This window comes from Trichoplusia ni, chromosome 17 (genome assembly GCF_003590095.1).
Source record: "Trichoplusia ni isolate ovarian cell line Hi5 chromosome 17, tn1, whole genome shotgun sequence".
Classification (NCBI taxonomy): Eukaryota; Metazoa; Arthropoda; class Insecta; order Lepidoptera; family Noctuidae; genus Trichoplusia; species Trichoplusia ni.
The window spans coordinates 8,178,624-8,192,005 of NC_039494.1; the positions used below are offsets into that span (position 1 = coordinate 8,178,624).

Below are 13,382 nucleotides of genomic sequence, written 5' to 3' on the forward strand. Positions count from 1 at the left end.
ATTGTTTGTGAGGACCCCTCGACGCAAGGATAAAAGTTGTTAGTGCGGGAGTCGTGCTAAAAAAATACTTAATAAATAATATAATAAGTGGCTCCCGCATTTAATCAAACCTACTGTAAATAACATTTTACATTACATAACTATTACTTTCCAAATTCTCCCAATATCATTTCATTTTCCGACCTCCGTGGTCGAGTGGCGTACGCACTGGTTTCAAGGTGTCGCTAGCTCTGAGGTCCCGGGTTTGATCCCCGGTCGGGTCAATGTAAAAATTCACATTTCTCCATGGTCTTGGGTCTGGGTGTTTGTGGGACCTTCGTTGTTTCTGAATTCCATAATCCTATTTAAATGCTTTAGCAACTTACTTTGGGTTCAGAACAATGTATATGATGTTGTCCGCATTTATTATTATTATTTCTTATCACAACGATGCTAGAAAAAGCACATAACCCATCAAAAACTAAACCTCGAATACACACGGCTACTACAATTTCAGATATCCGAACAAAAGCGATCTCCGTTCGGCCGAGTCTTCTCCGGCCAAGAAGCAAGACCGGCCTTCTACACCCAAGGAAGAACTGCCCGAATACCAGAACATTCTCCACGGGGAAGACGCGGAGAAGGTCACGGAGAAGGTGGAGAAGTTGGAGAAGAAAGAGGATGTTCCCCCGCCTATACCTAGTCTCCCGATCAGTCCAAGGACGTTGATAGCGAATGCGTATTATGATAAGCTGTTGTCCGAGCCTGAAATACAACAGGTGAGATTGTTTTTCTTGTTTAAGACATTTATTTCTCATTAAGAATATTAGTACATTGATTTTGACTGACTTATACATTATAAGTGTAAAATGCCGGAGCGAGAGTATTCAGTCAAAAAGTAAATTTTAAAAAACCCATAAATTTCGTATTTTGTAATTGAAAACTTTCAAACTAACTTCTCCCTGCCACCCCTTTAACCAAAGTTTTTTGTAAAAATATTTTGCACGTATTCTCTTTGTGCTACTGGAGAATGTGCATGCAAAATTGATTGAAAAACCTTTTAAATCAAAGAAATTTCAAATGGCCTTCATCACCGTTTTACCCCGAAAGGGTATAATTTTCGAAAAACTACATTTATGTTTAATTTACTTTCGCCGAAGTACTTCTGTACTGAATTTTGTTCGAATAAGTTCTCAAAGAGGGGGTGTATTTCCAAATATATATTTCTTAGTTGCTGACACTATAAAATATAGTTTTGGCCCTGCGTTGATAAATCAATCAGACAGCTTCCACTTACATATATTTAGAAGATTGCCTGTGATATCCTACTAATATTATAAACGCGAAAGTTTGTATGTATCGATATTTGTTCCTCTTTCACGAAAAAACCACTGAACGGATTTAGACGGAACTTAATACAGGGGTAGTTAATAACCAAGATTAACACATACGATAATTCTCCTAGTTCCTCCCGTGTTTCGGAATGCACGTTAAATTGTGGGTCCCGGCTGTTATTCCAACATCTTTGACAGTCGTTACAGGTAGTCAGAAGCTTGAAAAGTCTGACAACCAGTCTAACCAAGGGGAATCGTGTTGCCCAGGTAACTGGGTTGAGGAGGTCAGATAGGCAGTCGCTCCTTGTAAAACACTGGTACTTAGCTGAATCCAGTTAGACTGGAAGCCGACCCCAATATAGTTGGGGAAAGGCTAGGCCGATGATTAACACATGGGATAGTTTTTATCTGGATTTTATGTTCCCGTGAGATCATTTTCGATTTGATATATAGTTTAATGTTTTATTGTTTCTCAGGCGTTGCTACCTCAGAACTTGGAGAAGAATCCTGACGAATGCTTCAAGAAGGCCCTGTTATTCCCACTGCTGGAGATCGACCCGCCCAAACAGTGCCTGTTCTTGTTGGTCGACGCTATAGACGAAGGTATTACGGGCGGTAAGAATACATCTATTTATTTAATGACTAGCTGTTGCCCGCAACTTCGTCCGCGTGGTTAGAAAAATATAAATTATGACAACTTGGGATAAAATATCGAAATTTTCTTACGGAACCCTATTTTTGAAATAAATTATAGCCTATGTTCAGCGAGGATAATACAGCTTCTCAACAGTGAAACAATTTTTCTTATCGGACCAGTAGTTTCGAAGCCTATTCATGTCAAACAAAAAAATCTTTCCTCTTTATAATATTAGTATAGTGGTTTCTCAGGCTTCCGCGAATGTTAGACATTGAAATGAAACTACATTTACGGATTTTATCGCGGTTTAATTTTAGATTTTAGTTCCCGACGTTTCGACACCTTTGCAGGTGCCAGGTATCATGGTCACGGGCAGACTGAGATGGCGTTCGTCTTGACAACATCTTCTGTCAAGACGAACGCCATCTTAGTTTGATTTTGTTTACCAAATGGAAAAAATGGAAGGCGATTAGTATAATGTTCTGATGAGTGTCCCCCCCCGCCCAGGCTCGGAGCGGCCCGCGTGCGAGGGCTCGCTGAGCGTGTGCAGCCTGCTGGCGCGCCACCAGCACCTGTTCCCGCACTGGCTGCTGCTCGTCTGCACCGCCAGGAAGCACTGCCGGGCCCTCACCAGGATGTTCACAGGTCAGGCCAGGGAACTGCTCACAGCTGCAGGACAACTACACCAGCAGGCGAAATCAATAAATCATCATCATAATCATCATCATCCACAGTCTTTATTCTCCCTCTGCTGGGCGTAGGCCGCCCCTTTCTCGTGCCCGCGATCGGTGTATGATTAATAGGATTGCAACGCATTGCCATACACTGACACAAAAACGCGTATAACGTAGCACGGCGGTTCAGGTTTAGTCAGTAAGAGTCTGACACTACCCATTTCCTCCCCCGAGAGAGTGGGATCGCCTAAATAACGTTAATAATTAAGATATATTGTTTTAAATATCACTATTTTGTTTTTTAGGGTTTCGCAAGATCACCCTCGACGAGTTGCAGCGAGCTCACGTGTCGGCTGATGTCCAGCGTTACGTGTTGGCGCGATTGGATACGGAACCCAGACTCAGGTTTGTAAATACTACTCGAGTTTAAAAATATCTATAGCTCATTGATGGGTAACAAAATGTTGTGAAAAAAGAATTTCAAAAACGTAAGTTCCTCCGACACACTTTAAATGTCATGATTGTTTGACTTTATAAACGTTTCATACTTGTGAGGCATTACATACAAACCGTCGTGGTTTTTTGGAAAGTTCTATGTATTGTTCTGGAGCAAAGAATAATAATGATGATGATGATGATGAGGAATTTCTTTTTTGTATGCAGGGCGCGGGTATCAAGCGATTCCACAGCCGCGGCGGCGGCGGCTGCGGCTCTCGACCATCTCAGGATCAAGAGCGATGGATGTCTGCTTTATTTGGAGAAGGTTAGTGATATTCAAGAGCGATAATAGTGATAGCTCAGTGGTAAGAGTCGGACTGTTGATTCAAAGGTCGTGGGTTCAGGTTTAAGTTTATCACGCATTAGTTTCTTTTTGAATTAGGTTTAGGTTTAAAGAAACTTTATGCTAAATAAAAACATACAATTTCACTTACTTGAGAACAATAAATTTGACATGTACAGACAATATAAATAAACAAATTCCCCCATCCAATGCAATCATTTCCCCATAAGTGATTGATTTGCAACTATATACTGGCTAAGTTGGGTTTTGAATTCACAATAGTTGTCTTATACGTGTACTTATATATGCTCCTTCACAATTCATATTCATAAAACCAAGTATTTGTAATTTACTTGAAAATGTCTTACGAAAATATATTAGTGAAAAACAGTACACCGGTAATGAACAATTCGCCTGTTCATGAGAAATTTAGCTCACTAACATTAAATGGGTTGACTGACTGATAGATAATGCCTCGCGACATAAAGCCCGCCTTATGTATCACAATTGTGCGTAAAAGTTTTAATAACTATAAATAATGTTTCGTCACCAGGTACTAGATGGCGTTGCTGATGGTTTCATAGCTCTTCGAGAAATCCGCGAGATCCCGGGCACGCTGAACGGACTGTATCTGTGGCTGGCGCAGAGATTGTTCCACGGAAGGCGGTTTACTAAGGTATAGCAACTGGTTTAATTATTACTTTATATTAGGTCTTATATACAATGAAAGATAAGATATTTTTATAGCCTGGTGGAGAATGCCTCTGGCAATAAGTCTATCATTGTACTTGTTTGTGTAAGAAGTATTAATAAATAAATTAGAGAAGTGTAAATGTGAAGTGTGTAAAAAAAGTGATGGAAATAATTGAACATTAAGTCAGTGACATTGATAGAGTAATTGACCGAACGTTCAAGTAAGAGAGTTTTTAAATTGTAGGGACTGTTGCGTTTTCGAAATTAGTAGGAGGATGTGGAAGAAGAATCATTTTATTTGTGCTTACATTCGGTGTCGAAGCGGTCTTTTAACGATCTTAACGCATTCCCGCATAGGCTGGTTTTAAATGCCCCAGGATAGAGAATTATAGAATGGTTTGGGCCTTTGCCCAGCTGTGGGAAACAGTGGGACGAATAAACAAAAACTGTTGGTGTTTCAAGAAAGCTGTTTATTCCTGCCTCTGTTTAATTACGAATAAAATTATACGTATCTTAAAAAATCTCGTGAGTAATGTCATCTCTTTCTCCCGTATAGGTCCGTCTCCTTCTGGACGTGTTGCTGGCAGCTCGCTGTGGGGTCACAGAGGAGATGCTCTACAAGTGTCTTCTGACCAAGGAGTACAGCGTCACGAGAGAAGATTTCAACAGAAGATTGCATTTATTGAGAAGGTAAGGTTTTACAGTCTTTTCATAGTTTTGTGTAATTGTTTTTATGAAATGTTTAAAGATTAGGTTGATTGTGGTTAAAAAAAAATATTGGTCTTGATTCGACAAAGTATGTGATGATTGTATATAAATTAACCATAGTATCCAAACTAATATAATAAATGCAAAAGTAGATCTGTCTGTTTCGCTTTCGTGCCAAAAGTATTTAAAAAAAATTAAATGTTGCGCATTTTTTGCAATTTACACATGGTGTTGCTCGTGATCTGTTACTTGAACTTGGCTTAACACGCTACCACGTGTCTAGATTTCAAATACCGTTATAACTTAAACGTATAACAAATGTAACAACCTGTGAATTCCTGACACATGTAGTACATGCCCGTCCGCCAGGATCCTGGTGATGGAGCGGGCGACGGGCTTCCTGTGGCTGTTCCACCACTCGTTCGCGACGTGGCTGCTGGACGTGAAGCACTGCACGCGGCGCTACCTGTGCGGCGCGCACGACGGCCACGCCGCGCTCGCCATGTACTACACGCTCGACGCCAGGAGGTATGAATGCGAAACTAACTCTGTCTGTCTGTCTGACACGCTTTTATGACTAAACCACTGAATTGATTTTAATAAAGTTTGGTACAGGGATAGAGTCAACTCTATGTCTTGAGAAAGAACATAGGATAGTTTTTATCCCGGACTTTTGAAGAGTTCTCTTGTAAACGCGATATAACCGACCTCGATGCAGGCGAAGCCGCGGGCGAAAAGCTAGTTATAATGTATACAAATAGAGGCTAGTCCAGAAACGGCGGGAACCGCGCGAATTTAGAATCGCATAGAAATCGCGCGGGTCTTATTTGTATGTGTCATTAAGTATTGTTCAGACATTTACCAGACGGTTACCGCAACCCAACCACTAGGAAATAAAATCGCGGTGCTCCCGCGCATTCCTATTACTATTGAGTTGACCTCCATTTTCAAACTGACGTTATCCTCGCACAGGATCGCATATAACTTCCGGTGTCTAATAGCATCACAATTTTGCGGTTTCAAACAGAGCGATTCGTGAACGCGCGGTTGCCGCATGTCTGAACTAGGGCTAAAACTACTTTTATGGGTATTATCGCAGTTTAAGAGGGATGATGACAATTTTTTTGCAGTGTCCGTCTTGTAGTTTTTTTTATAATAATGGATACGTATTTTTTAATTTGTCCCGCAAACATAAATTTACCAAATTACAGTGAATGAAACTTACGCGTGACGTCACGATTGAGTATACATTTTACCATATCGTTACGTCACAAGCCCCCTCTCCTAAACTTTAAAGTAGTTAATCTTTGTCAAATCTAATTTTTCTGAAAAAGGAAAAAATATTATCTCATACTTTTCAATTATCTAACTGAGGGACTAATGAGATTTTTTCTTTTTATACCCAGTCATCATCCCTATTGTACCCGACGTTACCCGACGTATCCCGACGTTTCGGCACCTTTGCAGGTATCATGGACACGGGCAGATTCATATGTACAAGCAAAGGTGTCGAAACGTCGCCAACTAAAATCTAACATTCGCCTAAACCTAGGAAACCACTATCACATGATATAGTTACCGGCACGGACCTTGAGCGCTGACCTTCACCTACGCATGAAAGTAGATATAAATTTATATAAAAAAATAAATAAATAAATGCGGACAACATCACATACATTGTTCTGAACCCAAAGTAAGTTGCTAAAGCACTTGTGTTATGGAATTCAGATACAATGAAGGTACCACAAACACCCAGACCCGAGACGATGTAGAAATGTGAATTTTTACATTGACCCGCCCGGGGATCGAACCCGGGACCTCAGAGCTAGCGACACCTTGAAACCGGTGCGTACGCCACTCGACCACGGAGGTCGTCGAGCACTCCCATTTTAAAGTCACATTGGTACTTTGTCTGCGTTAGGATCGAACCCGCATCTTGTGTACTACAAGTCCGTGTATAAAACCGCAACTCAAATGTGACGGATAATACGAAAAATATATTTCAATACATTTTTTTTTCAGATTAAGCGCTTTAGAGATACACAATTATGTGTATCATATGACGAGCTTAGAGCAGTATTTGACGTCGCAGAAGAAAACTAAGACGTAAGTATTCGCATATCAATTATAATTAACTTTATGTTGACAGTAGCACGTTCGAAATATTCGAGTATTCATATTTTTACCTCCTGATGCAAGAAGAGTACCTCTCTTTTTGCGTCGGGCGCTAAAACTACAATTTTAAGATTTTTGACGTGTCTTTCTTCGTGTCCGTGGCATCTTAGCTCCCTTATTTTATATTCAAGGTGAATTATAAGCAAATGTTTTAAGACGTGTTCGATAAAAATCGGTCGCCCCTTTTAAAAGTTGTAGGGGCTGGAATTGGTGAAGAATGTCTGCAAATGCACTGGAATGAAAGCTCACTGAAATAATATTTGACTATTTCTTAATAAAGAGAGTTATTTTAGTATGAGAGAGATGAGAAAAATCATTGGAAAATGGGATATAGTAATCCTATTATCCAGTGAGAGTATCAATCACAACCTCCCAGTCTTAAAGATGATTTGTCACGTACGTTATTGTAATTTGTATGTACGTTTGTCATCAGTGAACAGCCCGAGAACGAGATAGACCTGCACACGCTGATCCTGCTGTGGGTGCTGGACTCCGGATGTGATGTGGAGTCAGCTCTGAGGCGAGATACGGAACACGTTCTACAGGCTAACGAGGACGATGTACGTATATTAATTTATTAGACTAGCTGATAGGGTTCCGTACTTAATGGTGTAAACAGAACCCCGTTAAGTTGGCTATGAAGTTTGGCCCTCTGTCATCAAGCTGTATCTCATGAACCATTGTATTTGAATTTGCTTGTACAGTCCTACCCGGACAGCGATCTGTTTACAAATTAATGGGTTTTTGAGATTACAATCCGGTTGCAGTAAAATGAAAACTTTTTCTGTTTTATTGCTCTTTAAAATGTTACCTACGCACGTAATGAATACAGTCAAAAGCTTTGAAAACTAGGTAATATTATCACAATTACAATTTGTTACAGAAACAAGAATCGAAGCCCGATGAAAAGGAATGTGATCCCGAATCCGAAAGCAAGGACTCAACATCATGTATGTATATATTATAGTACTGTATAAATAATAAAGTTTATGCTCATCACATAAACATATTCGTCCTGTTTGAGAATCGAACCCACGACCTTCGTTATAGCAGTTAGGGTCACTAACCACTAGACCAACAGTCCAAGCACTAGCTGTAGCTCGTGGCTTCGCCAGCACTGGGCTACTTTAACGCAGTCGCATTAAAGAAGCCTATGTGTTAACTTAATGTGTCAGCTATCTCTTTACCAAATTTCATCGGCTTCGGTCCAGCCTTTTGGGGCTGATAAGATAACAAACACACTCACAAAAGTTACACCGAGATGTCTCTTCGTTGAGTGTTACCGAACCTTTAATAGGTTCGGTAACACTCAACGAAGAGACTTATTTTCATTTATAAATTTCTAAAAACAAATCTCATTTAAAAATTATCCTGTGAGTCTAGCCAGTATAGGATAGTTTTTATCCCGATTTTATGTCCCCGTGGCATCATTTCCCGCGGGCAAAAGCAAGCTTTTAATATTTTTACCTTATACATATTCCTGAACTTTGAACTCTAATACGGAAAAAGCCTTAGGTATTGAAAATAATTAACGCGTTATTAACAATTCAAGTTGATTGATGAAATATTATGGTTAATGTTTTTTCCCTTTATATTGTGTGATGTGGCTATTTTTGGATGTGTTATAATTAATTAATGTAGTAGGAAATATTGTTGTTATGAGAGTAATATTAAATTTCAATGGCAGTTTATGGTTATATAGGATAAAATGGAATGTATATAATTTGTCAACATAACCAACTCATATTTATTTTTTCGGTACATCTTTCTGCAATTTTTATACGATATTTTTTTTATTGCTTTTAGACACACCAAGATAAACCTGTATTTAAGTATCTCATTAACAGGCACGGACTATTCGATAACGGACGGACAATGTTCATACTCCTTATGACGTCAAAGTTGTGACGTCAGCCGACTTTCGGACAGGCTTGCATTGCCTTATACATATTATATGTATATATGTTGCATTTCTTTATCATTGTTAGTTTCCTGTTAAATATACCATGCAACAATGACACTAGTATAAATTTTAGATCTTATTGTCATTGAAATAGAGGCTATATTGTTAAGAGGTATACCACAAGATTTAAACAGACGGTTTCAACGCAATTAATAACGAATTTCGACATTATATCTATCCGTGTAAAGTCTAAAATTCAAAGAGTTACAACAAGTTACCAGTCAACTAAATCTCAAAATGTGTTTTCCAATGCTCTAAATAAGTCATTATTACACTGAAATTAACGTCATTTGACTTTTAAATAATTACTCAGAATGTGACGTTTAATAATTAGAAAAAAATATTAATTGCGGTTAAATGCCATTGTTCTATAGTCATTGTTATATTATTACTAGCAAAGCCGACGTTGTTCGTGTGTGGTATTGAGAGCGATTAAGCGATTAAACAAAGTATGATAAAATGATATCATTCTTCTTTAAAATAAGAATATTTTGTGGATCTAATTCACGCAAGTTGCCAGTCTAATTCCTAGAAAAAAACATGGAAAATGGTCCAGTCTTTTAGGTGTATTTGGAGTATCATACACACATTCAGGGTTTCCCAGGAATCATCGGATATTTTGCACGAATGTTGTTCCTTTTGTATTAAGTCTTTCTAAAAGTGATCTTTTACAGACAACCCTAATCGATTTTAACGATAAGACCGTCCATTGTGGCACTATGTAACTGTACATCTTTATCAAATCCGACAGAGTGGAAGAATCTAAGGGAGGCCTTGCCCTGTAGTGGGAAAGTAATGGCTGAAAAAAAAATACATACGTTTTGAGCTATAAAGTATATTCTATTAAGAAAATAATGACACACCTGTATGTTTCTGTTTCTGGGAGTCTTTCTTTCTTTACATTTTGTGCAAATCAAAGTTATTAAAGTTAAAGTTGAATAAAATAGATTTTTATGCATAGGAGTGATTATGCAGTAAAATGACTTCTGTGCTAACACGTTTTATAATATGCATGTATTAATACTACGACTTATCGCTACCAATGTTATGTTATTTAGTGCACAGATTGCAGACGTTGATTATAACGTTATTGTTTCGCCACACCTTTATTTTGACACGAATTATTTTGCACGTGGTGGAGATTGTTTGCAGTAGTAAAGAGATAAATACACATACAGATACAAAGTTAGATAGTGATTATATAATTTAATTCAGGTATTTATTCTAATAGGGGCTTGAAGTACCTAACTGCGCGGATAGTTGAGTGGTTGAGGTCACCACGTTAAACTTACTGTGCGTGATGTGTCACGGTTTCGATCCCCGCGTAGGACAAACGTTTGTGTGATCCACTAATGCTTGTCCTCAGTCTGGGTGTCTTTGTGCATGTGACTTGAGTTATTATGAAACCCCCGCGACCCGAGAATTGAATTTTATATGAGAGAAGCTACTTTAATATAAGCATAACGCTTTCTAGGCGGATATTGATAATTTAATGCTTCGAAACAGTTGGTTCAGTATAATTCGATTTCATATTATTTAGGGGGATTAATCCCGCAATAAAGAATTATTAAAATATTTTCTCGTGTCGTGGGGAGTTTCACGAACATTCAAATCATATGCACAAAGACACCCAGACTTAGGACAATAATTCGTATATCACATAAACGCTTGTTCTACGCGTAGATCGAATCCGCGACACGTTGCGCACACGTTGCGCACACGTTGCGCACACGTTGGCGTGGTGATATTTCTTCTATCCTTGTTTGGTGTTTGGACACACTTCCACAATAATACAGATTAAGACAACCTTTAGAACTTAATCTATCTCAGAAAAAACAATGTGTAATAATACACGAACAGTAATAGATGCGAAACAAGATTAGATAAAGTATTTAGCACAAAAACTATACGTTTATCATATCGGAACAATGTGACTGACCTAGCGCTGTTCCCCGTAATAAATGATTGTTATACTTCTATATAATTTTATTATCGTATCCTGCGCTGTTTTTATTGTAAAAAAAGTATGTTTTTGATCCCGGGTTTTCCTGTTAATTAATTTAGATTTTATTTGAGTAAACTTAACACTTGCCGCGCGGGTTTGCCAGAGTCGATTACTGGGGGGGGGGGGGGAGTTTAAATTACACTCACAATGCGGAGATTAAACTTACAGCACTTCATCAAACACTGGTAGTGGGCATAATTGCTTATTCAATTATTGCACCTATGCAGCATATATCCCTTTTTCTTTATAGATAGGTAATTTATTAAATCCCACTGCTGGGCAATTGCCTATATCCTTCTAAACCTCTCTATGTTTCGCTATTTCTGGTCACGTGCACGCCACTTATCGGACTAAATCATCACATCACCTCCGTCAACCAGGTTTTGACGAATTTTAAATAATTTTCTTATCTCTTTCACTTTATTTTTTCTCCCTTTAGCCTACCTCGTTTGCGATTGTTGGCCTTAGGAAGTCACTATCAAAATTTATTTTTCTCATAAACTTAATTCATAATAAACCACGTCATTAAGCACCCACCAATTACCTAATAAGTAAACTTTAAAAACAATTAGCTAATTACGTACAGACAATACAATCAAATGACTATAATACTCTTATCAATAACAATAATAGTCCTTAGCCTCATACAAATAACGGCCATTTTATAAATGATTGGTTATTAGGAAAAATAAATCGAATATGCCTTCCTCCGATCAGTATGACTTGTGTAGTTGGGCACTATGCGTGTGACAAATATGGAATTTTAAATCAGTATTTATTATGAGGCAAAATTGTGTTAAATTATTAGGTAATATTTTGTTGGAATATATGGGTTATGTGACTTTAATATATCTAGTATGCGCGAAAATATATAAAAAGCATATTAAACGGTCGTATTGACTTTTTTTGAAGTTGGTTAAAAAGTGTGTGGTTGTGTAGTTTAGTTTTTGTGAATTATGAGGTGTTTTTAAAGTGCCATCAAATTTGATGTTTTTTTTTAACGTATGGTTGATGTATAACCTGGTGTCAGAGTTTAAATCGCCTTGTGTATGACTGGTGAAAATGATTTGAGTGATTAAATTAAAGATACATACTTGTAAATGAATATAATATATCTAAGTGTTGAGTGATTTAAGTATAAAATCATACATAGCTCTTTATGTAATATTTAAATTTTAAAACAATATAAGACTTACTATGAATATGAAATAAAACTTATATACTAATAACAGAGTGCAAAAAAGACCCTGTCAAAATCGAAAAACGATGGGTATAGTTAAATCTAAGTGTCTTAATTTTTTGGAAAACAAATCTAGAAATTAATGAACGGAACGACCTAGTAAGTCTACTCTTTTGCCTGTATAGGAAGCCTAAGAATTATGTGTTAAAAAGTGAACTTTAAGTTGTGTTTATTTGGTGACTTGTGTGACGGAAACATACCAAACGAATTGAGAACTTCCTCGTTTTGGAAGTCGGTTAAAAATGGCCGTGTATGAACAGTTCATGTCGAGTATTGAGAAGATGCATTATTTATATTATTGTCATTTTAATGAGCTGACTATAGGTGAGTTATTTTAAATCTACAAGAAAACATTATGATACTAATATTATAAAAGCGAAAGTTTGTATGTATGGAAGGTTGTTACTCTTTCACGCGAAAGCCGTTAAACGGATTTAAACGAAACTTGCAACATAGATAGTTTATTACCTGTACTAAGACATAGGATATCCCGATTTTATGTAGCGGGCGGGTTCAAGCAAACGCTTGTCCTAAGCGGGGCTCGAACCCGCGATACGTCTCACGTATGCTCGTTACCGATTGATCAATTATAGATCTGTCAAAAAGTCCCTCTTACAACGGATAGAGTATACACAGCATTTCCTTTTTCATTTCCCCGAAGAGTTATATTTTCCCACGTTTTTATACACCCTCTTTCTTGTTTATATGTTTGTTTGTCGTTCCAACTGGATTTTTGCAACTCAATTTTGAGGCCCTTCCCGATAAGCTAGCAGGCTGAAAATTTCGGGGTAGTTTCAAACCCGATGACAATGCAATTTACAACTATTAAAACGACTTGACCGATTTTGATAAAATTTTAATTATAAAGACATTTTAAAAACGTGGGTTTTTAAATTTATTAATTTAATTTCCTCACCTACAGTGGAACCAACGACGTTGGAGACTATAATGCCCGAGTTGATAGCGGGTGATACTAGCACGCGCTGGCCGCGCGACCGCCGTGTGCTGCGCGCGCTGCTAGAGCTGAGTCGAGCTGACTCCGTGCCCCCAGAGGCCGATGGAGAGGATATGGTGAGTCACAGCTTGAAGGAATCCACGTCTCCAATATCAGAAAGATATACAAGGAGGAGACACGTCTTCTGTCTGTAGCGACCCTGCTGTCGCGTCAACTTGAGTGAGTAAGGACCCAACAA

At 38.1% G+C, this 13,382-nt stretch overlaps 1 protein-coding gene across 1 annotated transcript in view; it reads left to right on the plus strand.

Moving 5' to 3' along the window:
- LOC113502617 (ankyrin repeat domain-containing protein 50) overlaps positions 1 to 13,382 on the plus strand; it is an 86,226-nt gene that overhangs the window by 53,422 nt on the left and 19,422 nt on the right. The window contains exons 10-21 of the mRNA XM_026884267.1: positions 497 to 758; positions 1,790 to 1,928; positions 2,458 to 2,595; positions 2,930 to 3,029; positions 3,288 to 3,387; positions 3,959 to 4,081; positions 4,655 to 4,788; positions 5,176 to 5,334; positions 6,829 to 6,912; positions 7,415 to 7,541; positions 7,865 to 7,931; positions 13,112 to 13,260. Coding sequence (XP_026740068.1) covers positions 497 to 758; positions 1,790 to 1,928; positions 2,458 to 2,595; positions 2,930 to 3,029; positions 3,288 to 3,387; positions 3,959 to 4,081; positions 4,655 to 4,788; positions 5,176 to 5,334; positions 6,829 to 6,912; positions 7,415 to 7,541; positions 7,865 to 7,931; positions 13,112 to 13,260 — 1,582 coding nt within the window. The remainder of the gene's footprint in view (positions 1 to 496; positions 759 to 1,789; positions 1,929 to 2,457; positions 2,596 to 2,929; positions 3,030 to 3,287; positions 3,388 to 3,958; positions 4,082 to 4,654; positions 4,789 to 5,175; positions 5,335 to 6,828; positions 6,913 to 7,414; positions 7,542 to 7,864; positions 7,932 to 13,111; positions 13,261 to 13,382) is intronic.